The sequence below is a fragment of the Cynocephalus volans genome, chromosome 11 (assembly GCF_027409185.1).
Source record: "Cynocephalus volans isolate mCynVol1 chromosome 11, mCynVol1.pri, whole genome shotgun sequence".
Taxonomy (NCBI): Eukaryota; Metazoa; Chordata; class Mammalia; order Dermoptera; family Cynocephalidae; genus Cynocephalus; species Cynocephalus volans.
This window is the reverse complement of record NC_084470.1, coordinates 49,217,047-49,243,176: the sequence shown is the minus strand read 5'-3', so window position 1 is coordinate 49,243,176 and position 26,130 is coordinate 49,217,047. Positions and strand designations below refer to the sequence as shown.

General features: G+C 45.3%; 1 protein-coding gene across 1 annotated transcript in view; it reads right to left on the bottom strand.

Annotated features, from left to right (window-relative positions):
* The window catches only part of ITGA9 (integrin subunit alpha 9), a 325,611-nt gene that overhangs the window by 70,313 nt on the left and 229,168 nt on the right, over positions 1–26,130 (bottom strand). The window contains exons 19-20 of the mRNA XM_063113934.1: positions 4,320–4,406; positions 987–1,066 (exon numbers count right to left, since the gene is read on the bottom strand). Coding sequence (XP_062970004.1) covers positions 987–1,066; positions 4,320–4,406 — 167 coding nt within the window. The remainder of the gene's footprint in view (positions 1–986; positions 1,067–4,319; positions 4,407–26,130) is intronic.

The following is a 26,130-nucleotide window of genomic DNA, read 5'->3' as shown; positions in this document are numbered from 1 at the left end:
AAAGCCTCATTCTTAGGCAGTTCACACTGAGGTATTTACGGACAAAGTAGCATGATTTCTGCAACTTACTTTCAGATGGTTAAGAAAAAAAATTACATAGAAAGAGAATGATAAAATGGAAGAGGCAAAATCTAACATTGGGTGATTCTGGGTAGGGCGTATATAGGAATTACTTGCACTATTCTTGCAACATTTCTGCTAAGTTTAAAATCATTTCCAAATAAAAACTTAAATGAAAAGGTTGCCCTGAGTGTCCAACCACTGCCCCAGTCAAAGCTTCTATTTCCCTATTCACCCACCTAAGTGCCTCTCTCTCCATCTGAGCTGCAGGTCAAGCAACATCTAGATGTCACTTCCAGGCACGCGTGGATGCTGGCGTAAGTGTCTCATAACTCCCTCAAGCCCTCTTAGGTGCTCACAGCCACACCAGAGAGGTGCAGCTGCACAGTCCTGAGGGGTGAGGACCTACCCTACTGTCCCCTTCCCTATCTGTCCACTCAGCTTTTGGGACAAGCCCTCTCTCAGGAGCATCTCTTGGGGGCTCTGCCTCAGGCTGCAGGTGCCCTTCTCCCTCCATCAAGGGACACAGCAGCATGTCCACGAGAAGCAGCAGGCTCAGCCTAACAAGTCACAGAAGACATCGGTCCAACTTGGGAAACACACAGCCACACGGGACCCCAACCATGTGACCTTGGACTAGAGCTTCACCTCTCTGAGCCAGGCTCACATCAGCTGTAGGATCATTACCTCTGACTGGGTGACTCCCAGTGCCACCCAGTTCAGCTAGAAGTGGCACTATGCAAGCAGCACTAGACAACCACCATTCCAAAGAGATCCGGTTCTACTTAGTGGTTTGGGGCTTTATCATTGAGTAACAGTTTCTTCCTCCTCAGTGTGCTGGGGATCATCCAAGCGAGACCAGGGCATGTCCTTTCCTGGTCCCATAAATCTCTCATCTTTCAAAAAAATGTTTAAATCCCCCTTACCTCTGAGCAGTAACAATGAAGCTAAGAACTTCCTCTTCCCCAGACAGGTGGCTTGTGTCAAAGATCACGCTGAATTCATACTGGGAAAAAGGAAGCGATGTTTGTCATTAGCAGGTGTCCCAAACTTCAGCTGTGTTTGCTACAACCTTCTGCAGTTTATGACCTCTGAAAGCTCATTTGCATGACAAGCTTTATTTTTATGCACATTTTTCTAATCGTCAGGCCAGAGGCACAGCTTTACCAGTAAAACCAAACCTGAAGGACGCTCTGGCGAGAGCAGGCTGCTGCTTTTCATCCACTGAGGCTCTCTTTAGGGAGTGATGTATTTGTACTCTTAAACCAGGACTTTTCTATATTTCACTCACATATCATCTTCCCCATTTTTGTCACATCTGCATATCATATCACCTGTGATATTTACCTCATATTTTTGTTGCCTCATTCTTTTAAAGATTATTTTAAAAGGGCAATTTATGTTACTATCATAGATGGGAATCCAGGATCACTTGCCCTAAAGAGAAAGTAGTCATAAAAATGAATATATAATAAAAACAAAGCAATGTTGAATTCTGTTGCCTGCTGAAGCCTCTGAACCTAAGGTCTACTCCATCTTTGTTAAAAAGGGAGATTGGTAAGGGAGGTGTGAAAGATATGCTAGCACTGCTAGAGACTTTCTCCCGCATGTGGTTAGGAGTAAAAGAGGGCTGAAAAGTGTTACAGGCTGTGTCTGTGTCTCCCACAAATTCATATGCTGAAGCCCTAAACCCCAGTGCAATAGTATTTGGAGGTGGAGCTTTTGGGAGGTAATTAGGTTTAGATGAGGGCAGGAGGGTGGGGCCTTCATGATGGGATTAGTGCCCCCATAAGAAGAGAAGACAGATGTCTCTCTCTCCATGTGCATGCCACAAGGAAAGGCCATATGAGCACACATAGACAGGCACCTGTCTACCAGCCAAGAAGCAGGTCCTTATCAGGAACCAAATCTGCCAGCACCTTGATCTTGGACTTCCCAGCCTTCAGAACTATGAGAAATAAATGTCTGTTGTTTAAACCACCCAACAGGTGGTCATTTGTTATAGTAGCCCAAGCTAAGGCAAAAAGGTAATAACTTTCTTTACTGTTAGAGTCAATGTTATTTAGTGTTTTATCACCCCAAAGAATCTCATGAACTGTCTAAAATCATCTTAGTGTACCACCCCCAGTGGTGAGCAACCAGTGATTTGGGGAACACTGCCCTAAGCAAATGGTTTTTATCATATACACATCAGGTATGTGTGGCAAGTGGGAGGGACCCTTGTGTAGGGGTAATAGAACCAGGCTCTAACACAAACTGACCACGTGATCTTGGCCAAGACAGTTAATCTCTTTGCATTTCAACAAAAAGAGAAGGTTGGACAAAATTGTTCTTAAATTCCATCAAGGTCTGAGAGCCTATGACTTATTTAATATCTAGATATTTGGGTTCTACTCAGATAGATTCTAGGCAATGGTTTGATTTTACAACACTGAGTTCTACTGAACTGAATGCTACCTGCAAGTAATAAACACTGGGCCATTACATGGGACCATCATCTGGAGTGCACATGGACATCCCTTTCTAGACAGAAATTTCTGTTGCAGGCAGACTTGTCAGCTTACAGGGAGGGTGGGGTGTGGAGAGAGGGCAGGAAGCAGGGCTGGAGGACACAAAGGAAGGGAGAGGCAAGGGTCTTGTCCCAGTGAAGAGAGAGAACTGGCAGGAGATCTGAACTAAATTAAACATACCACGGTTCAAGGTAGGTGAGAGGCAAAAGATTTGGGTGAAAAGCCAAAATCAGAGATGGAGGCCTGGGAGAGCAGAAGGTCAGAAACCAGGCAGGCCGGCCACGAGAGACAGAATCATACAGCCAACCAAAGTGAGCCAATAAGGTAGTAGTGAGGCTCAGCAGGTGTCTGGAGCCTGATGACCCCCAGGGACTGAAGGAAAGGGAAAGAGAAAAGGGACTACAGACAAAGGGAGCCCCATCCCTGTTGGGTAACTTGTAGGGCCTTCTCCAGGGAATCACCCCCTATTCCCCAAACCCGCCCCCCCCGCGTTTAGTCTTGCTACAGGTCTTAACATCTGTATGTGGGAGGAAAGCAGTGGCATTACTAGCTGGAAAACAATCCAATATTCACACCTCTGTTGGCTCTATGACTGTGTTGAGAGTTAAGAAATGCTGACAAAATTTAATACTCCACTAGAGATAGCAAAACATATCTTAATTTGTGATGTAGGCTTGATTTTACAATGAAATGGCAACTGTTAAAGTTTTCCTAGTATGTCTATTTTCTGTTACTCAAAAAATTTCAATTAAATGTGTGGGTGGAGGTCTCCCCCGTTCAGGGTCTTCCACCTTCATCCCCACGCTCACCCTGCCTGGAGTCTGCTAGGACTCAGTCCATCCTCTGCCAGATAAGTGTCATCCATTTGCTAAGGGCACTGCGTCTTGGGCTTTCCCTTCTCCTGGGGTCAATGTGGACCGAATGAGGAACAGAGCCAGGAAAAGGCTGAGGAATCATGGACGTAAGAACCACTGTAGTTTGGAGGAGTTATATTCAATGAGGCTGATGGGTTCAAGTGATTTGCTAAGAAGTGAGCAAATCTTCTCTCTCACTAGAACGTTCTCACCATTGGTTCACAAAATAGCTACTAGGTCCTGGGACCAAAAGCCTTTGAGATTAAAATTATCTGATTCTGAGACCCAGGCAGGAAAGAAGGATGAAGCTTTTACTTTAATGGAAAAAAAGGTAGACAAAGGAGTATGAAATTTCCTTCAAACCACAGCAGGGAAAATAGCTTCCATTTCAAAAAGCAGATATTGTTTGAGCTTAGAATATATGTCTCCTTATAAATATCGAAGTAACTGTAGTTTCTTTGACTTTTTTAAAAAATGAAGTGGAATAGTTATTTATATTTTGAGAATTTTGAGAGACCTCTTAAGAATACTGTGTGTCCAGGGAAGCAACAGAGTCAGGACTGTAGGTCATCAGCCCAGACCACATCTTACCCTGTTGTCTCAGGAACTCAAAGTGGCATGGAATGGTCCAGAAAAAATTTTTTAGGAAGGCCAACCAATTGCTGCTTGCCAAAGTGCAAAGGCCATGGTGTGTCTTCCACACACAGCCTGTCTAGAGTATACCCTGAAGTATACTGTCAGGGACAGTAACATGGAAGGGCTTGGGTGGCTGCCTGAGCTGCTGCAGGAACAGGTGTGTGGGAGGAAACTTTGGGGGGGGCAGTTGCAGAGTCAGTGGCTGGTGGGGAGGGCTGGGGGTCTCGTGCCAAGAAGGTGCCCCATCTCTGCCCTTTACCTTCGACTTCGACCTCATGAAAGGAAATCCCACGCTGCATTTGAGGAAGTCCGATTCCAGAAGCTCACAGGAAATGCCCATCTCCTCCTGAAAGAGCAAAAGCACAACAGATGGGCTGGCTGCACAGAAGACAGATGTGTGTGAGTGGCCTCAGTGAGGCCCTTGAGTCCTTGGGAGCAGTTCTCAGACAGCAGTCACTTCTGGCTTGGTGGGATGAGGTGCCCTCTGAGCAGGCCGAGTCCCCAGTCCTCCTCTGGCTGCCTACCCTTCCCATGGACTTTTCAGGTCCAAACCCTGGGGCTGGCCTGGTGAGCTAGAAGCTTCCTAAGATTTGAATGAAAAGGCAACCGAATCATCTTTCTGGTGCCTTTTTCTTAAGCCCACACCCTGATCCTGCCTTTTAAGATTGTGCTAGTTTAGGAAAGACATGCTGTAAGAAAAGCTAACCAAGAAGAGAGAAGGCTTCTTTCCACAGCCTGAAGCAGCCAGGACTGAGCTGTCCACCTGCTAGTCTTCCCAGGTCGGTGGGTGCAAGGGTGAGGAGAGGACCCGGGGTGTGTCAGGCCTGGGGGGACTATGCACACAGTGTCCTGAGAGAACCAGGAGAGAGAAGAACAGGTAGCTGCTCTCTTTCACCGAAGTACATGGTTTCCGACCAAGGTTGAAGCAAAGCCAGGAGGCTCTTCATAACCCACAGGGCCTCTTGAGTCACTGAAGCCAAATCAAGACTTCCAAGGAGAGAGAGTATATTTGCAGATTTTGGAGAAGGAGAAGGTACAGAGGTCTTTCAGTTTCCAAGACCCACATCTCAACTTCACATCAACATTTCCAGTGCTTTAGACAGGCAGGATGAATTTTTTTTAAATTGTGCACCCAATCAGTAAGAACATGTGAGCACTAACCACAATATACCCATTTAAATTATATACATATCCTACTATTCTAATATATTATGAACATCATCAAAACACAAAAAATAGAAATGACAAAAGATAAATAATTGACCTAAGGGGTTAGAAGTCAAGACAGTAATGGGGAAGTAGTAAGTGGGGGTGTTCCTGGGGTGCTGGGAATGTTCTCTTCCTTGGCTGGGTCCTGGGTACACAGGTGTGATCATTTTGTGAAAATTCATTGAGCTGGGTAGTTAATGACATATGTACTTTTGTTTGTTAAACATGAATACAACTTTTCTTAGAAAACAGCAATGAAACAAAATGATAAAAACCCAAAATACAATTAAACAGAAGATGTACAAATCTAAAAGGAAACCCTAGTGTATCTTTTCAGCATCCACTCTTGGAGATAATTGATCTCAATGATTAAAATTTTCTAATGGCTCTCCAAGCCCTTAGCCAGTGTCCTTACCTGGAGACCCAGGATCACCTATATTAGCCTCACCTTGGGAGCTTCTTTAAAAGTGCAGATTCCTGGGCCACACACCAGGTAACTGATAACCTCTGAGTAGACTCAGAGATTGTGGGGCCTGTGATAAGTGTTTTCAATAAACGGTAAATGATAAAAAAATGATTCTGCTGCGCAATGATGTTTGCAAGCTACTGCTACGAGCTTTCCTTTCTTCAGTCTATTCTACAGACTGCCTGAGGAACCTTCTTAAAGCATGCCTCTCCCCACTGCAAACAGAATAAAGTCCCAAATCCTAATCCTGGCATCCATTCTGGCCCATATTTTTCTGCTATCCTCCCCCACCCCACTGTGCACACACATTATTATTCTACAAACACTCTTTCCCTGGTATCACTTCCACACCTCTGTTTAAGTTGTTCTCACTGTCAGGAACACCCTTCCCTGGCCCTTCCGCCAGGGTTTTCTTCATCCATCCTGCCCTCAAACACTCATGGGTGGTAAGTTTACATATGTAATATGGAAATGGCACAGGATTCAGAGTGGACCCTGAGCATCTACTGGGTAGCCAAGTCATCATATCACGAACCATGTCAGCACTGAGGACATGGGTCTGAATGATGTTAGTCCCTGTCCTTGTAGAGTTCACAGCTTAGCAGGGGGAGATACCCCAGCAGAAAAAGAGACATTTACATGGCAGTGTGACAGCGTGTGAGGGCTGCTCTTGGAGCCTAGAGGACAGGTGGTGGCATTTTCAATAAGGAAAACCAGAGAATAATTTCTCAGATGCTGTCTCAAGATCTTCATGCCCCAAAGACTAGCACTAATGAGGCTACTCTAAATCCTAGCTAACTGGCCTGTGGGTATCAGAGGCAGGCAGCCAGCCCAAGTCTAGAGTGATCTTAGCCCTCCTGGCTTCCCTGGGATAGTCCTGGTTCATGCCTGTCATCCTGGTGTAATTACTCTCGAGAATGTCCCAGCATATGTATGTACATATGCGTGTGTGTGTATATCTCATGATTACATAACCCAGTTTCCAACTCCTCTTGTAATGCTCAATACCTCACTGGGAATTCTTTTCAATGCAGGAGAGAGGTTTTCAATTCAAGTCGCATGTCTACCTGTTATTGAAGTAAAGATTTATTGCTCCAGAGACTTCTTCAGTTTTTGCACGTGTGTGAAGGAATGACTATGGCTTCAAAAATTTACTCTGGAACTTAAGGGAATCTCAGTTTACTTAGCTTTGGCCTAAGACTACTTTTCGTTATTCAAGAGCTGCTGAATTACCTTATTTTTCATTAACTCCAAAATGCTAGAAAATAACAATTAAACTAGCACTTGTTTCATTGTTCCAAGTCTCTCTTTCACCCTACTCAGTCAAATAAAAATTTCAAAATTCTGGTTGGATCTTGGCAAGGACAAGCAAAAAGAGTGAAAAGCAAAGACACTTCTAGGAAGGGGAGTTGAGCACATGGTTCCTGAGTCGTGTGCCCTTGGCAGGATGTCATGGATCACCCTTCTACTGCCTGTCAGCACCAATACAGCCCCCTGTGGCCACGTAAGCTGCCCTGGCCAAGAGTCTTTATTTTACGCCCCTCTCTCCTATCACAGCTGTGACTTTCAAGGAGGCAGAGAAGCAATCAGAGTGTGGGCTTTGCACACATGCTGACTCCCTGTGTGGGTGGTATTTGTGCTCCCCCAAGAGCCCTTTTACTAGATAGGTACAGCAGCCCCCAGCTGAATGCAAGTTGCTTTGCCTGGAAGCCTATAATGCCCTCCCTGCGTGCATTCTGTAAGCCTATGATTGATGGGTGCCAAAGGACGCCCCTTTGCCTCAAGGTGAGACCACCTCTGCTATGCACCTCATGTGCCAGAGCTCCCCACGGGATGGGGCTGAGCAGACTCCGTGTCCCTGTTTGGCTCCTTCCTCTGCCATATTCTGCTCCCTTCACTCTTCTTCTCCCAAGAACCTTTCCCCAATAATGTCACTTGCACAAACATCCCCATCGCAGGTGAACGTAGCTTCAGATAACACTCTTCACAGACGAGGCTCCCAGCGCTGAGAGCCACTGTAAGGTGCTGGGTGTTTGCTCCCAGGTGGGAAGAGGTAATGGAAGGGGCAGAGGGGCATACTCATGTGTTTATTCATCATGTTTAAATCCTTACTAAGGAAGAGAAAATTGTCCTAACTGCAGTTTATAAAATCCATTCAGCTCTCCCCATTAGGGGAACACTTCACCTCAAGGCAAAACCAGTACCCCCTTTTTCTCTTGGTTTCAGATCTTGCCCAGGACATAACCTTAAAAAACTGGGTCATTATGGAGCCACATATCTCCTTGGTAGCCTGAAAGGCACCCTATAGTCGCAGAAAGACCCAGAATTAAATTTTTTAATTAAAAATTTTTTTTCTTTAATTAATTCAATTTTTAAAGTCAATTCAGTTTTTAAAAGAATCAATTCTGGGAAGATGAGGCTAAACTAAGCTGCTCCGCAGCTTTAGGCAACATGTCAGTGGATAGTCCTTTGGTGGGGGGTTGCTCGTCACCTCTGCCAGGCACTTGGTACCCACCAGGAGGCATATGGGAGAGATTCCAGGGATCAGGCTTTTTCTTTGCTCTGGTTCCTTCCATGTTCCAATCATTGCTTAAACTGACATTAGCTTAGAGAACTTAACTTTAGTGTTTTTGATTACAAGACCCTTAACTGACTGGGAATGCAGACCAGTGAACAAACTGACTGTCTATACGATGTCCCTGATTGCCAGGCAGTGTAGACATCTGATTCTCTGATTCAAAGACAATGCAAATCTACTACAGAGTGAAAATGAAACCTTGCTGCAAAAGATGTAGTCTTTCATGGAATCAATGAATGGAATGTTGGAAAACTTTTCAAACCACTGCAAAGCCATTGAAAAATCTGGATCTGGCAAAGTTCTATCAGTTAACTGTTGAAGAAGTCAAAATTATCCTGGATGATAACACTTTAAGACCCTTCAGAAAACAAAGATTTAAGTAAAAAAAAAAAAAAAAATCAAGAGACACCCTTTGGAAACATAGGCCATTGTAAAAATGATCCTTTTGTGACTGGGCTAAAAAAAAATTAAAAAGGCAAAATACAAAGCAAAGGATATTATCTTATGATACAGTAGGAAAATTCACATCCAAAAGCTGCCTACCCAGGACTCAATTCTTTCTTTTGTTTCAGAAATTAGGGCACTGTTATTTTAAAGATGCTAGTAAAGCAAATCAGGTTTTGCCCTGGGTCTAAGATATCTTTGACAATGATAATTACAATGTTACATGTGCTGTCAAATTTTATCCTATAAAATAAACCAATTTTCATAATTTTTAGTTTCATTTTTCAAGCAAAGTCCCAATCAAAACTTGAAAAAAAACATTTTGACTTTGAAATTTAGGACCTTATTTTAAGAGGATTCACATACCTGACCTTTTCCTCAATCCCTTTTCCTTGGCTAGCAAGGACATCCAATACCATAAAATACTATCGGGATTTCTCCCTGGAGATTATAGGTGATTCCATTTAAATTTTCTGAATTTTCTACCAGCACACATTACTCTCAGGATCAGAAAATTGTCAACTGACATTTTTTAAAACACAGAGAGGGAAAGCATACTTGGTTCACGCACACTCACCTCTGTATTCTTGGTGCCTGGCACTGAGCCTAGCACTTAGTAGCTCCTGAGTTTGCATTTATTAAATGAACGGGCCGTGGCTTGTGAGGGATTTGGATGGAGGGACTGCAAGAAGAAGCTCATTTGCTGGTCTGCCTGGCATGAGAGATGCTTGCGTTGGCAAAGTCCTTCTCTTTTCCAGACATACCTCGGCTGCCCTGGCTGTGGGAGGTTGGCCAGGAGAGCAGGCTCCAGCCCTGTGTGTAATGTGCGGTGGTTGGAAGAACCAGATAATGGAGTTAGTGAGCCTATCTGGCCTTCCCACTCCTTCTTTCCAATCATATAAGCATTTGATTTCAGTCTGGAGTAGGGCTTTATTTGACCAGCAATGCAGCATTCCTCGGGAACAGAAAATCTGTGAGGTCAGCGATGAGCTTATGCTCAGTGCCAGGTCAACTTTGAAGTCTGACTTCCCATTTTTTAGCTCCCACATGTATTTGTCAAACTGAAGATGACCCCTATGTCTCCATGTCTGGCTGTCAGTCTGGCAATTTGGTGTTCCTCTAAGACCCTTTCCTTCTTCTAGACATACCAGGTGTGACCCCTGTGTTCTGATAAGAGAGGCCTCCACGTTAGCTCACTTAATTAATATAGAATTCAGGTAAATTTTAGAAGTACTTTATCCCAAATTCCCTAATCAACTGAGGAGTCAGAGGTGAGCAGGGGTTCCCAATCACCTGGCCTAATAAGTTAACAGAAAGAGAATCTATTCCTAGAAAATATTTTATTGGCCCCACTCAATGATGAGTCGGCCTGAGCCTCACCAGAACAAACAGTCCTATTCCCAAATGGGAACCTTCTGTGGCAGGGCTCATGAAATTCTTACCCAGGAAGAAAAGCACATGAGCTGGCAGCATAACAAGTGCACAAACTTTGGCATTAGTGTCCCAACTTTGGTTATTGTCTCAGATACGCATCAGCCATGCATCATCAGGCAAATTAACCATCCTTTCTACAAGCTTCCCTTTTCCCACCTGTAAAATGAGGGCGTAACACCTGCCTTATAGGACTATTTCTGGACTGCTGGTCTGATGGGTGTAGGATGGAGCAGACGGACGGCCCCTAATCAGTAATGGCTTACTATGCGCCAGGCAGTGTTGTAAATCCACCATCTAAGGACTCCACGGAGAGCTCCCTTTTTATTTCCATTTTACGAGGAGGAAACTGGAATGCAAAGAAGTTATATCACTTGTCCAGGGTTTCCCAGCTGGCGACTGATGCAGCCAGGATTTGAGCTGGGCACATCCCCTCCAAAGGCTGTGCCTGTAACTCCTCCTCTGCATGTTTTCCTTACACTTAACTTCCTCCTCCTGACCCAAACCCCTTCATATCTCCCTACAGAACATGACATGAATACACATGGGTGTGGGGAAAATACTTAAACACCTTGTAAATTGTAGACTTCTGCTGTCAAGACATGCTATTCCATGTGCCGGATTCACACAATACCTGTCTTCTGCTGTTTGCTCAGGCCCTGGCTATGCATTTGTGGCTGAGGATTGACACAGATTGTCCTGGAGTCAGAACAAACACAAGTCACGGTACTCTCAAGTCAAGGAAAAGTACATAGTGTATAACTATGATAACGTGGACTTCCCACTGGAATGAGGCCACACGAGCAAGCACTCCTGCTGATGGCCGCTCCACAGGCAGCTGCGTGCTCTTTGAACATGGTGATTCAAAGAGCCCTTGAGCAGAGATGCAGACAGTGGACTATTTTGCCGATTCCCTGGTCAAACTTTTGAAAGAGGCACTCAGAGCCCATGTAGTCAATCTGTCAGGGATCAGAGAGCACCAGAGGCAGACAGAAACTGAGAAGTCACAGTGGGGATGCTTTTCTTTGTATCCATAATGTTGGCAACCTGAAGATCAAGTATGAGCCTCCCTGTGGTCTTAATATACTCAAAGTTTCCCTCAGAGAGGACTTACACATCATCCGTCCATGCATTTATTCACTGACCTATCAATCATCTAATGAACACCTACAAAATGTCAGACACAGAACAAGGGAGAATACAAATGACAGATAAGAAGAGATCTGTTTTGAGCAGACAGCATTTGTTGAGCAAGACTCTAAATTAATACATTTATGTGATCCAGGATGCGAGGGGCCTAAGTAAATTGCTACAAGAGCATGTAGCAGGGTGCCACCCTCTTTGCCTGGCGGAGTAAATAAAAAAGTAAATAAACCAAAGAAGGTGACTCTGGGGTGGGTCTCGAAAGAATAAGAATTTGCCTCATCTGAGTGGAGCACTGTGCTGGGAGTGGCAGAGGGGACGTGCTAGGACAGGGTGAAATGGAGGGTAGATGTTTCAAGAGAGGCTAAGCACAGAGTAGCGCCAAGAGAGACAGCAGAGGAAGTGGCAGCAGTGTGCCCAGAGGCGGAGTGGCATTCCCTGCCTCGGTGTGGGCCTGTAGTTTTCAGCTACACAGGTTCTGAAGCAGGCTTTTGAAAAATACAGTGAGAACAGCAGATCTCCTGTGAGGAACTTCCACCCCCCTGCTCATGGGAGAATACTGAAGTGGGAAGGCCAATGTGTTGATGTGTTTATCTGCAATGAGTGACACAGCTGCTCTGTGCAACATGGAGCTCCTATCAGCAGGGCCAGAGAATTCCTGCTCTACAGGAAACAAGGGAAGGCAAATCACAATCAGAAGGTTGTTAGTGAGTCAAGGAAGAACTTTACTTTTTAGGGGTCCGTTTGTTTATTCATTAACTCATGGAGGAGACATTTACCAACTGCTGCCCCTATAGGCCCTGTTCTAGGTGACGGGGCTGCAGTGGCAAACATGGCCCCTCCTGTCTCAGCACATGTACTCCACTGGGGGAGATGGCAAAAATAAAAACAACTCAAAAGGGAATTAAAAATAATTACAAAAGTAACAAGAGAAAAAATGGATAAAGTGGACATCATCAAAATTAAAAACCTTTGTGTTTCAAAGGACACCATCAAGAAAGTAAAAAAACCCACAGCACGGGAGACAACTTTTATAAATCATACATCTGATAAGGGACTTGTATCTAGAATATATAAAGAACTCTTGCAACTCAATAATAAAAAGGTAAATAACCCAACTAACAAATGGGCAAAGGATCTGAATAGATACTTCTCCAAGAAATACATACGTATGGCCAATAACCCACATGAAAAGATGCTCAACATCATTAGTATTCAAGGAAATGTTAATCAAAACCACAATGAGATACCACTTCACACTCATTAGTATGGCTACGATCAAAAAGACAAATAATAATAAGGGCTGGCTAGGACATGGACAAATTGGAATCCTCATACACTGCTGATGGGAATGTAAAATGGCATGGCCACTGCTTTGGAAAACAGCAATTCCTCAAACAGTTAAACATAAAGTTACCAAACAACCCGTCAATTCCACTGTTAGATATGTACCCGAGAGAAATGAAAACATATACCTACACAAAAACCTGTACACAAACGTTCATAGCAGCTCAGTTCATGAATAGCCAAGAAGCGGAATGTTCATCGACTGATGAATGAACATAATGTGGTATTTCCATACAATGGAATATTATTCGGCCTTGAAAAGGAATGACACATGCTACAACATGGATAAATCTTGAAGACGTTATGCTAAGTGAAAGAAGTCAATCACAAAGAACTGAGTCCATTACATATAAATGATTCCACTTATATGAAATGGCCAGAATAGGCCAATCTAGGGAGAAAAAATGTAGATTAAGTGGTTGCCTTGGGCAGGGAGGGGGCAGCCTGGGGATGAGGGTGACAGGTAAGTGGTACTGGGATTCATTTTGAAGTAAAGAAATGTTCTAAAATTGACGGTGACCATAGATGCACACCTCTGTGAATACATAGTCATCTGTTGGTATCTGTGGGGCACTGGCTCCAGGACCCCAAAATCCTGTGGACTTTGGATACCAAAATCTGGGAATGATCAAGTCCTGCAGTTGGCCCTGTAGAACCTACAGGTACAAAAAGTTAACAATCTGTATACACAGGTTCCGCATCCCACAAATATTGTATTTCCAATCCATGGCTGGTTGAAAAAAATCTGCATGTAAGTCAACCCACGCAGTTCAGACTCATATTATTCAAGGGTCAACTGTACTAAATACCACTAAACTGTATACTTTAAAAGGGTGAATTGTATGGCATCTGGACTATACCTCAATGAAGCTGATAAAAATAATTACAGATTGTGAGAAGCATTCTGAAGGAAGCAAACAGCACTATACTTGGTTTTAGGCAGTGGGAAGGCCCCTCTGATGAGGTGCCATTTAGCCGAGACCTGCATACAAGAAGGGGCTGAGCATGTGAAGGGGAGAGTGAAGAGCATCTGTGGCAGAAGAAACAGCATGCTTGGGAGCCGTAATGCAGGGAAGGGTACAGTGAGTAAAAGAACCAACCAAAGACCATGTGTTTGGGACACAGTGGATGAAAGGTCCCATCATGCAGAGCCCTGCAGCTCATGATAGGGAGTTTGGAATGAATTCTAAGTTCAGAGTGAAGGCACTGGAGGGTTCTAAGCAGGGGAGTCATGCCACCTGATTCATATTTTTTTTTAGAACATCTTCAGAGGCTATATAAGAATGGATCAGAGAGAGGTGGCGGAGATGCAAAACAAGGAGCCAGAAAGGTTTCTTCTCTGCTCTTGCCAAGAATCCATTGAGATGGAGCCTGAACAGTTGGGGAGCACAGACCCAAAGAACCAAAAGCACTCTTCAGGAACTGATGCTTTACGACAGATGCCAAATATGGCTGATGGCCTGGCAAGGCTGGGGCAGTGGCGAATAGCCCTCTGCTGGATGGGAGCTGGCAGCAAGCAGACCGAGGGACCAGAGGTGTTACCCATGAGGCAGATTTGAAGGAGATTGGCAAAGACAGCTGTACAAAGCAAGATGCTGCCTTGAAATTTAGTCAAACCCCCCATTTGGAAGCCAAGACCCAGACTATTTGGGGTTTGTTCTTTCCAAACTTAAAAAAGTGAAGCAAGCAGGAGCTACAGTCAGAAGAAATGCTCGAGACAGATGAACCACATAACTGTGAATGCAAAATTCCCCTCCCAAGCTAAGGATTGGAATTTGGAATGCACCTGAAAACAACCCTGTACCAATCACTGGCAGTTGGAGATCACCTGTCACATGAGGCGCAATTATCTGCTCAAAGTGGAGACGGTGGTTTCCTCCCAAACAGTTCTCTTGGACCTTAGAAAACAAAGTACTTCGAAAGCTTTAAAATGAATAAAAATAATATCACACTTTAAAAAACCAATACAACTTCAAAATGACTTGAATAAGCTGTCTTGTTTCTATAATGTGTCCCTTCTTGGTGCATTAAATCAACCTTGTTTAGAGCTAATCTTTATATTTTTGCGAAGTGAAGACAGACAAAAACACTTCCCCAAATCCTGGTGATTGTCCTCTTTGGGACCTTAGGAACATAAAATTAAGCATCTAAACAAACAAACAAATCTAAATCAACCAGCCCTAACTGAAAAGTCCAAAGTGAAAAGACCAGCAAACCATCCTTTCTAAAGCTTGAGAAGTAACCAAAGTATTTTATTTTCATTTAGGAAGTTTTTCCTGCTGTTAAATAGAGGCAAATTAGTTATTCTCAGATTTTTTAAAAACTGGCTTCTATTCTTCGATTAAAAAAAAAATTTCCCAGAGACTCAAATTCTTGGTCAACAAAGTAAGAATTCAAAATTGAAATCCATCTTATGAATCAAATTATTTTGATTTTCAATCACTCTTTTCCTTTGCCTTATAGGCTGACTGAAAACTCGATAAGGTGGGGGCCTCTCCTGAAATGATAGGAAAAGATTTAATATCATGACATAAAAACAATTCATGAATGGTGTTTCCAAGAGGCAGTTATGCAGGAGTCAAGTGTTTAAAGGGGCTTGAGTACTTACTGAAATCCTGGCCAGGACTCTTGATATTAGAGATGTACTCACAAGTAAAGAGTTCCACCTACAAACCCACTTCTACTCCTGCACATTCAAAACTGGTTGGCAACTTGACACTCTGAAGGGCCTTGCTACTCACTGTGTGCTCCCGGGACTAGCAGCATCAGCGTCACGTGGCAGCTTGTTAGAGACGTCGACTTTCAGGTACCCCCCTATCCCCCCAGACCTGCTTTAACAAGATCTCTAGGTAACCTCTGTGAACGTGAACATTTGAGAAGCACTGCTCTACATCTCTGAGCCCATCTGCCCAGGAGACATGATGTCAACCCCAATAACACATACACTGCTGACGCTATTTGAGAGATATTATCTGTGTGAGGACACACAGTTCTGGAGCCGAAGACCTGCCCATTCACATGCCATTTTTCTGCGTTCCCCTAAAAGCAGACTCTGGGACAAGGATTGGGGTGCAAGTAGTTTAGGAGGTGATCTTGGAGCCCTGCATGATGGAGTGGTGAAGAGGCCATCAACAGGTGAAAGATCTGGAGCCCTATTCATCAGCACCCTTGGTTGAGAGTTAATGCAGGAACACAGGATACCCTGCACTTCCAGCCCTCCTAATGCTTGGGCACAGCAAACTCCTGTAGCCAGAGAAAGTGCCCAGCCAGCGAGACACAGAGGAGCTGTGGCATGTGGCCTCCAGGGGGGGAGGGAGCACGAGAGGGCAGCAACAGTGCCTCTCCCATCCTTTCCCTCTCCTTGAGCAATTGGGCTGGTGGAGCTGTGAACTGAGAACAGAGGCTGGAGGCAGCTACTGCTGAACGTCCCTTGGCCACACATGAAGGAATGGGCCCTGAGAGAGCACCCTTCCCAGTCCAGCACCCTTGGAGCATGTCTCCACTGGGCACCCTGGGGGCTCATGGAGCCCTATCTCAGGGGGTAACTGCCCACTAATTTCTTCCCTCTGACTGGCACATCCACTTTGCTTCTTCTGGGCAACATCTCAGGACTCTTAAAAGAACTGGCATCCTCTTTAAAATGGTCCCTCCCTCTCTTTCCTTTCAGCCACAATAAATGAGCTCCAATCTCCTCTCATCTAGACTAGCACAGAACAGCCTCCTGGTGGACATCCTGCTCTCAGTTGTCCCCTAATCTGTTCTACAAGCTGCCCCAGATGAATCTTAACGCACTACTTTGTTTTTGCTCAAAAGCCTGCAAAGGTTATAACAACCAACACTCTTTACTGATTCCTTAGGGTGTGCACTGGAACCGCCTAGGAGCCGGAGATGCCGTGGACAGCTGTGCACTGCACATGAGACCTGGCTGAGGGGAGCAGGCCTGAAACCCAGCCCATGCTGCTCTCACCAAGCCCTGCACCCTGGCTGCAGACTGTGAACCACCAGAGGCAGCACCTCTCCAATTTGCATAACGATGCTAGAAAGATATAATGATGACCCTATAGAGAGCTTTGTAAAAAGACCCAAATGGAGGCTCGACTATGATCCACCCAATCAAAGCAGGCAGCCTGGGTATGTTTTGGCTGAAAGCTCCTTGCGTGATTTCGATGTGCATACAAGTTAAGAACCCTTAAAAGCTGGACTGCATTAAAATCCTCTGGCAGTTTTGTTGAAGATGCAGATTCTTCAGAGCAGAAGCAGGGTCAGGAAATCTGGATTTTTAAATCATTCAAGCCATGTGTTCTGCACTAGCCTTTGAAACACTGGCTCCAAGAGCTAGTATAGTCACTGCCATTTTGGAGATTAAGGGATTGAGACACAGAATGCGGAAGGGGAAAAACAGCGCCTCCTCTGGGGTTCTGACTCCGGTGAGGACTGAGAACCCCTGGCATTATGGTCCTCCCTGCCTGTGAGTCGACTGGAGTCTCACCTGACATGTGCCCTGCCGGCCATGCCCTGGGGGCAGGGACTCAGGGAGATGAACTCTAGAGACCACAGCTGGCTCCAACACGGGTGCCCACCTGCTGCTTCCCCAGAGGAAGCCCATCCATTCATTCAACAAGTGTTTCTTATTTTGCCTCAAATGGGAAACAGCTTCTGTAGAATAATCCTCCTGTGTGAGACAGGTATGTTTTCTGTTACTTCTTACTTCTTACATTCCTTTGTTCATTCCCGTTTGCTAATTTATTAAGTAGCCTCAGTGTACTTCATTGGGCCACATGTCTCTATCATATAATCCCTGCTGTCTCTAAGAGAAGTTCCCAACCTAGGAGAAGAGAGGGGGACCAACCAGTTCAAGGAAAGGCAATTACAATCCCGTATGACGAGTGCTCAGGCGAGCTGTGTACAAGGGGCTGAAATTGGTGGCCCTTTACAAAAGAAGCATTAGCTTTCTCCAGTTTCACTCCATAAGCCCCACCTTACAACTCATTATTATTACCATTGCTTTACCTTTCCTTTTAACTAATGAAAAAGTCCACCAGTTCTTTAAATTATGGAGTCCAGTAGTGGACACAGTGGTCTACCAGACTCATATCAGTGTTTACTTTAGTGGGAAAATTAGCTCATTTGAATGCATAGGTGGTCAAAAGCTATTACAAATGACAATAACAAAAAATACCATTTGTAAACTGTGTCAGGTAGCTACAAGTTCTCTTATCCGGAACTCTGTCTAGCAGAGTCAAAGACTGCACACAGGTTCCTGTGGCTACTGTCAGACTAGTGCTGTCATGAATTATTTGACATATAGTATTGCGCTTATCCCATGTGCCAGGCATGCAGGTTCTTTCTAAAAAGGACGAGCTGCAGGGTCATGACATTGCCTAAGACCTAGTATGTTTATTCTGAGCTTGTTGGAATATTTTAAACTTCTAATTATGTTAGAAGCTGGCTTGGTTGTGGGGGGTGGAGGGGGAGATGAATAGACTGGTTTATTTATTACTTCCCATGCTCTGACCCTCCCAAGGCAATTGATTGATCAACATTTTCTGTGTCTCCATATGTCATTTTCTATGTGTCTCTCCCCAAGACAGTTTTTCTCACTCTTTTTTATGCTTTTGAAAATGTTTTCATGTGTCTTGCTTTCCATACTGGAGTTTAGTTCTGCTTTAGATGACCAGACTGACCACACACGGTCTCTCTTGCAGAGGGCGTGGGAAGGATGAATATCTAATGCTGGCAGAGCTCCACCAACAGCCCTTGGGTCCCTTCACCACACGTGGCTGTGAACACTGACCTCCCACATGCCAGCACCTGTGTGCCTTTGTTGGAAGATGGTCCTTGGTTTGCTGGAACCTTTTTTGCCTGTGAACATGAAAACCCAGAAGTGCTTGGGAATTTACATCCTCTGGTAGAGCCCTTAACCAAGCTCCTTTGTCACTGACTGGGACACTCTGAGGTGTGACCTATACTATGGACTGTGCCAAAGTCACCGGCCTTTTTTTCCCCCCTGAGGACTTTGCTTGATAGAACACCCTTGCTTGGCCTCATTCCCTTCCTAGTCCTACTTCCCCATTCCCCTGGGAACACTTCCTAATAAATCACTTTTACATGCTATCTGGTCTAAGGATTTTGTCTCAGGGAACTCAGCCTAAGATAGCGAGAAAGAGACCATCACAGAAACATCCAGCTTCCCTCCTCTCTCTGTGCCTCAGGTAAGAGGATGCCAACCTGGCATCAGTGCGAGCATTTCAGACTCTGAGCAAATGGTCTTCCAGGTCTTGTAAACCTCTCATCCTCTCTAATGCACACTGCTTTTCCTTGGGACTGCTGCTTCCAAGCAAACTAGATCTTTCAAAACAAAGATTCCACCCACCAAACATTAAGGATGCCAGCTAAGATGGCTTTACAGACTTACATGACTACAAATAGATTTTAATCCACTTAAGTGCCTTTTAAACATGGACTCATTTAATTATCATTCCTAATTTCTCTTTGTGCACTTTGGAAGGATGCATCCTGCACTGTCCATACCGGGCTCCAGGGAATGAAGTCAGGGGCCCTCAACAGCAGGTTAAAGCCACTTTCCTCCTTACCCAGTTTCCTGGCGGAAAGGAACTGGGACCCTAGAAACTTCTCAATTTGTGATTGCATGATGATTTATTTTCAAACTGACTTAGGCTCAAGTTTTAGCTCTGCCATTTACCAAGTGGTGCCTTAAGTATCTCCTTGTAAAAACACAGACAGTAATTCCTACCCCACAATCTTGCTGAACGGATTTTGGTGAGTTACTATGGTGGCTGCCACCATGGCTGTTGTTGTTGTTATTCAGCTCTATATAGGGGCTTTTCAAGGGGCTTCTCTGCTCTGCCACCTACAGTTGCTGGTAGATCCTTAGCCTTTTCAAAACTACCCTCAGAATAAGACCCTCAACCTGGGCTGGGCTGCCTGAAAACTGAGATGACAGAGCTAACATGTACTGAACTCTGACAACATGGCAGGCACTGCTCCAAGCACTTTGCTAGGATAAACTGATTTATGCTTCTCAACAATCCTACAAGGTAAGTATTATCATCCCATTTTGCAGATGAGGACACACAGGTCCAGGTAGGCGAAGGAACGTGACCAAGGCCACACAGCAACTATGTGGTAGAGCTAGAACTCGAATTTGGAGACTGACCTCAGAGCCCACACTGCCTCCCAGAGGCTGGTGTGCAATAGGCCCTCAGAGTGCACAGGCACACAGGAGGTTTCTCTGCTCCATGATAACCTGCCTGCAACACAACGGTTTTCAAACTTTGGCGTGCATCAGTCACCTGGAGGCTTGTGAAAACGCAGACTGCTGGGATTCACCCCCAGAGTTTCTGATTCAAAAGGTCTGGGGAGAAGCCCATGAGTGTGCTTTTCTAGTCAGGTCCTAGCTGATGTAGATGCTGGTGCTCAGGGGACCACGCTTTCAGTGACACTGATCTGGATTCTAGAAACACTGGTGGCTTCCTTCTCTTGGAGGGAAGCATCTTCCCAGGCAGGACCCACACAGAGGACAGTGTCACTGGAGAGGATGGGCATTGGCCTGCTGAGCCAGTAGCCTGGAGCAGGAGATGCCAGGAGGTCTCAGGGTCCCTGCCCCTGATGGGTGGGAGTCCTCCCCAGGCCTCCAGCTGTCACCTTCTCCATGCTGCCTCCAGCTCCCTTCTGAAGAATGGGGCTAGAAAACTGACTTTATGGTGGTGCAGTGGTAAGGAAATGCTAAGGAGGAACCCAGAGGAGGAGGAGGAGGGAATGGACAAACACCTGAAGAGTAGCTTCTTCACGTCTGGCCCATCTCATTTATCCCTGACATAGTACCCACTTTACAGATGAGGAAAATGAGGCTCTGAGAAGTTGTGAAACTTGCCAAAGTGTGTGCAGCTATTAAGTGGCTGACATCCCGGTCAGCTGGTTCCACAGCCCCTACATTTGCTCTGCCCAGACCACCTCCCCAGGACCATCCATGCGGCTGCTCCCCCGAGGCGCTTGTGCAGGCTGCAGATGGGGTGCTCCTGCCAGGGAAGGAAATGTTTCACACGCAGCATTTTAAATGACAAAGCAGACTCTGGTCTGTGTGGGGTTTCCCCACCAGAAACAAAAAGGTGGGATGGTGTCTCATCCACCTGGAGGATCCATGGCTCATCCTCAGCCTAGAGAAAAACAGCAATGTGACTGCATGCAGAGTGGCCCCAGGCCTTCAGAGCTGGCCAGGAGACCCCTTGCTGGCGGGCAATGTGCCCATTTGTGAATCCCAACCAGCAGCTCTCTCGTGAAGAAAGCTCAACGGGCCTTTTGTAAAAAGCAAAGAGAGTTTTCTTTGGCATGAGGTTAGATTTCCTGCTCCGTTCCATGATCTCACGAGGGAGTGCTGAAAGCACCTCCAGTCCCCCTTCCCAGCTCCAGCAACCTCAGTCTCAGGCTCATACTTTCTGCTTATTTGGAAAGAGAGCTTGTTTCTTGTCTTCTTAATTTGAGATGCTCCCCCTACCCCCCCATGGCTCAATCTACCCCCCTTCTCTGCATCTGGAGACTGAAGGCAGTCCTTTCAGCTGGAACCTTCTAGATGAGGGGCTGTGGAGGAGGGAGTGCCAACTCTGCATCTCAGGAGAGGAATTTTTAACTGCCAAAAAATGACACGTGGGAAAATAATTCTGTGTTGAATCTTTTAGGCAGCACTAAAGGTGAGAGGAAAGGTCACATGACCTTCTAGACCATAAAAGCTCCCACTTTTGTTGTCCAGGGGGTCAAGCTCTTCAAAGGATTTCTGAGAAGAGAGACAGAAATTCTATCTCCTGTCAGCGAGTCATCATCCCACGCCACTGTCTCCAGCCAGTGGTGTTTTAACCCAATCACATCCAGAGCTGTTGGTCACATCCTAGAATTTTAAGAGGACACTTAAGATGGCCACAGAACACTCAGAAGTAAGGGCTGTGGTGGAGGGAACCTCCTCTGTCATTAGCATAAGCAGGGCAGGGAGCTTAGCATCCCTTACCTGCTATTAGCTGTGAGACCCTGGCCAAGCTCCTCACCTGCCCTAAGTCCATTTCTTCACTGGTATTCTCTGAGGTGACGCATGTGACTGGGCCTGATACAGTTAATGTCGCATAGAAGGTGTACTCCTCCCCTCTCTAGCACAGTTCTGGGCTGAATAGTTCTGAAAATAAATCCAGAACAGTAAAGACGACACAGTACTTGGTCTTCTCTATCACAAGAGTCAGAATCTTCTCCTCTTCATGGTATCAGAAGGGAAGTTTCATCCAGAGTATTCCTCTGAACACTGCATTCGCACTCTCTAGCCCAGACCTTCCAAAACCCATCTTTTCTCGAGGATGTGGTCCACTTCCTCCCATGTAAGGTTCTCAACTTAAGAGTGAAGAGTGAAGGATGATGCCCCCCAATTCAAGGAGGCCTGACGCCTTCTTCTGAAACGATGGGATTGTAGGTAAGGCCAGATGTTCGCCCCATCCAGCTACGGCAAGTCCCAGTCACACCCGCCCTCCTGCCGACCAACCGAGGAGGAGACCTGCCCCGATGCTGCCATTCAGCTCTCGGCTTTCCCCTTCCTCCCACTCACACAATCATTTCCAAAGCATGGACTTGCTCATTTGGTCCCCATTTACGTCCCTTGTCTTTACGCTCTGGCAGAGGTTTTGAAAGAAAAAGTGATGCTCAAAGATGGCTCCCCTGGTTCAGTCTGCCCTGTTGGGACACTTAAGAGAAAGGATGTGTCCCGTGTGCCAAGCTCTCCAGACTGCTGCATGAGTTAGAAGGCCCATTTATTACTCTGCTGGAAAAAGAATCTCTTTCCTCACAGCCAGATCCACATGCCAGGGCAGCACCATGACTGGAGGTTGATGGAGAGCACTGTATCAGGGAGAGAAGAATTAGACAAAAATAACTAATGCCTACTGCACCCAGGTATGGTCCTAAGTGTTTTATATGAATATCTGATTCAGTCCTCACAACTAACCTACAAGGTCCAGGTTATCATTAGCTCAAGTAAGAAAACTGAGGCCAGGGCAGAGATGTCATTGAACTTGCCCAAGGTCCAACACATATTAGGTTGTGGTGGGGATAGGGGCAGATTTAAGCCAGGAAGTCTGGTGACAAAGCCCGACTCAACCGGTATATTGTGCTTCTTTGTAGATAAATTAAATCTTTTTTAAAAAATACTTACTTTCATTTATTTTTTATTTTATTTTTGGTGGCTGACCAGTAAGGGGATCCAAACCCTTGATCTTGGTGTTTCAGTTAAACAGCCAGCCTGAAAAATCTTAAATGGCTTCAGGCTAAAGTGCTCTGATGTATCCATATGCCTAAGAGCAATGTTAGTGTCGTCAGTGGTGAAGAATATGGAGATGGGATTAAACCTGGGCTCCACCACTTACAGAAACTGTAAGACCCTCAGTCTCCTAGAGTGTAAAAAGGGGATAATCCAGGGTTTCTCACCCTCTACACTACTGACATTTTGGGAAGGAGAATTAATTCATTGTTGTGTGGGGAGCTGTCCTGTGCATTGCATTTAGCAGCATCCCTGCCATATCCACCAGATGCTAGCAGTACCACTCTACATGTGAAAACCAAAAATTTCTCCCAAAATTGCCAACTGTCCCCTGGCAGTCAAAATCACTCATGATTGAGATGTCCACTGGGATAATCATACTTACCCCTCAGAGGCTGGGGTAGATGGCTTGCAAAAATGGCCACCATTTTCCACCCTTCCCATTATCTATATCCCTTTTGACTTTACAGCTATATCCATCACAAGGTGAACTTTATTTCTCTACCTTGAATTTGGGCAGGATTCATGACTTGCTCTCACCAGCAGAATGCACCAAAAGTGATTCTGTGTCTGTTCCAAGCCTAGGTCTCAAGTGGCCTTGGAACTTCTACTTGTTCTCTTGGAACCCTGGTGAAGCCACGTGAGCCTGGGCTGGCTCGATGGGGAATGACAGCCACATAGCTCAGTCACTCCCCCTGTCCCAGACAGCAGCTGTGTTCAGCTGACCTGCCGGCTACCACAGACATGCGAGCAAGGTCAGCCAGGAATAGCTAAGACTGGCCTAGAGCTGAAACACTGCCCAGCTAACTCTTAGAGTCGTAAGCATAATCATAAATTGTTGTATTAAGCCACTAAATTTTGGAGTGGTTTGTTATGCTAATGGATACAGAGTTGCTACTAAAAGCAAATGAGAGCGCCTTTGAGCTATCCAGGCCCCACCCAATCCACAGGAAGCACTCAGGCAGGGGTAGCCATGATGATGTGGTCACCACCCCCACCCCGACCCCATCCCCGCAGAGCCTGTGCTGCCAGCCAAGGGCAGAGGAAGCCCCCACCTGTCCACACTCCACTTTTTAAGAAACTAAGGTCAACTCTTCTTCCTTGGTTAAAGCCCCAAGGAGAAGTAGAACTGATGCCCATAGGTGAAAACACTAGAAGAAAGAAAGAGGAAGAAAATAATTGTGGAACAGGAGCATGGACCTTACTGGACTCTGAGTGGTGAGAACATATGCCTGAGCCCACCTACCAGAGAGAGGGGGAGACAGGCCTGTGGAATGTTCACAAGAAACCCTGACGTCACTTCATGTCACTTTGTTCTTGTGTCTCCTGGGGGCTGAGGAGTGAACTATGAATTCAGAAAAACATACCAACTCAGAAGATGAATGACAAAAAATGGCCATCAATTTTGTTTACTGTCCCCAAACCTTCAAAGCACTTAAGGGTACTACAAATGAAAAAAAAGACAAGAAGAGCACAAACATAATAAAAACAAGGGAGGTGTTTCATAAACTCCTTCAAAGAATTTTTTTGCCCCTCACCTGCTGAAGGTACAACCACTCCGAGATCCCAACTAAACAGAAAAGAGCTCATTGGTAAAATTGTTCCTTGACTAAATATTTGTAAATTACTGAAGCGCATTTAATTTTTTATTTAAATTGCACTTAACTCTGTTAAGAAATTAAGAATAGTTTTCAGTATGAATCATTTTGTAAGCAGAAGGAACTTGTGATTAAAGCAAATTACTTATTTACCTCTTTTGAAGTCTGAATTTTATTTGTTTAGCTCAAAATGTCTTGTACAGTACAGTTTAAATGTCGTACCTGTTCAGACATTTCACATTTAAAATTTTTCTTAATTTATATCCAGTGTCAAGAAGAGTGATCAGGAAGAGACAAGGTCTAGATTCAAACCCCATCCACCTCCTTTCAGAGGACACACTCTTACCTGCTCATCTCTACTTAGAATGTACACTGCTTTCCCTTTGGGCTTGTGGGAAATCTCAGTAAACTGATTATGGTCAGAAGAGCTCAAAGAGCGGAAAGCAAGTACAGTTTGAGCTCATGTTCTGGGAGCCTGAGTTGGGATTGGGGTCAGAAATAGGTTTAGCATATGCTTCCGAGGCCCTGTGTCACTTCCTCCTGGCCCAACTCTGATTCCAGCTCTGTACTGTCTTCAGTAGACAGTTCTGTGGACACTGCACTCAACCGCACCCTTTGCCCAGGAAGGACAACCCATTCCTTTGGAGGCATCTCTCAACCACCCAGGAACGGGAGGTGGTGAATGAATGCTTCAGTCTCCTGTCCTTCAGGTGAATATTTCTGGATCACTTTCTATACATTTCCCAAAAGGTCCTGTAACCAACAGCAGTAACCTCAAAAACACATGCTCATATTGGCTTTTCCTTCCTCCCTCCCACTTCCCGGGACCACTGCTCAAATAAACCACCTGTACCCTTGTTTCAGGCTTTGCAAATGGCAGGCACCATTTGCCCATGGTGGTCAGTAAATCTTAGGAAAGGAAGGGTCTGAAAACAGCACTTTGAGAGAAGCTAAATCAAAAAGCCCAGACAGTCCAACTGAGACTGGAAGATTACCAGAGGCAGAGGATGGGGAGCGGACATCTTGAGAGCTTGAAGGGCTAGCAGGGAAGATTCAAGGAAAAAGGACCCTCCTGGAACAGGACAGTCAGTGTACAGGGGGAAGGAGAGAGAGCCAAAGTCCAAGACATTAACTTGCATAGGTCCTCACTCTGCAAAATCAAACTTCTAGTTTCACTTCCACCCGACCCCAAATGGCACACCTATCCCATGGAAACTGCTAGACCACCAATCAGCCTTTATATTTTCTGCTGCCTTCATCTTTAAGTTCCCATTAGGAAGAGAATGAAAGAAGGACTTCAGAAAAGGAAGATATCACATGGGGCCTGGCCCCTCTAGAACATTCCTTTCTTCCAGATGAACAAGTGGGAGGACTGAGTAGTGAGTGACAGTTCACTCGAGCTGGGCCGGAGGAAGTCTTTTATACTAGAAAGTAGGTGAAAGCGGGTGAAAAAAGCCCAAATGCTCAATATGCGTATTCTTTCCTCCCATTGCCCAATTAATTCATGAGGCACAAGTGAAATAAAATGGCTGCTATGTACTTCCA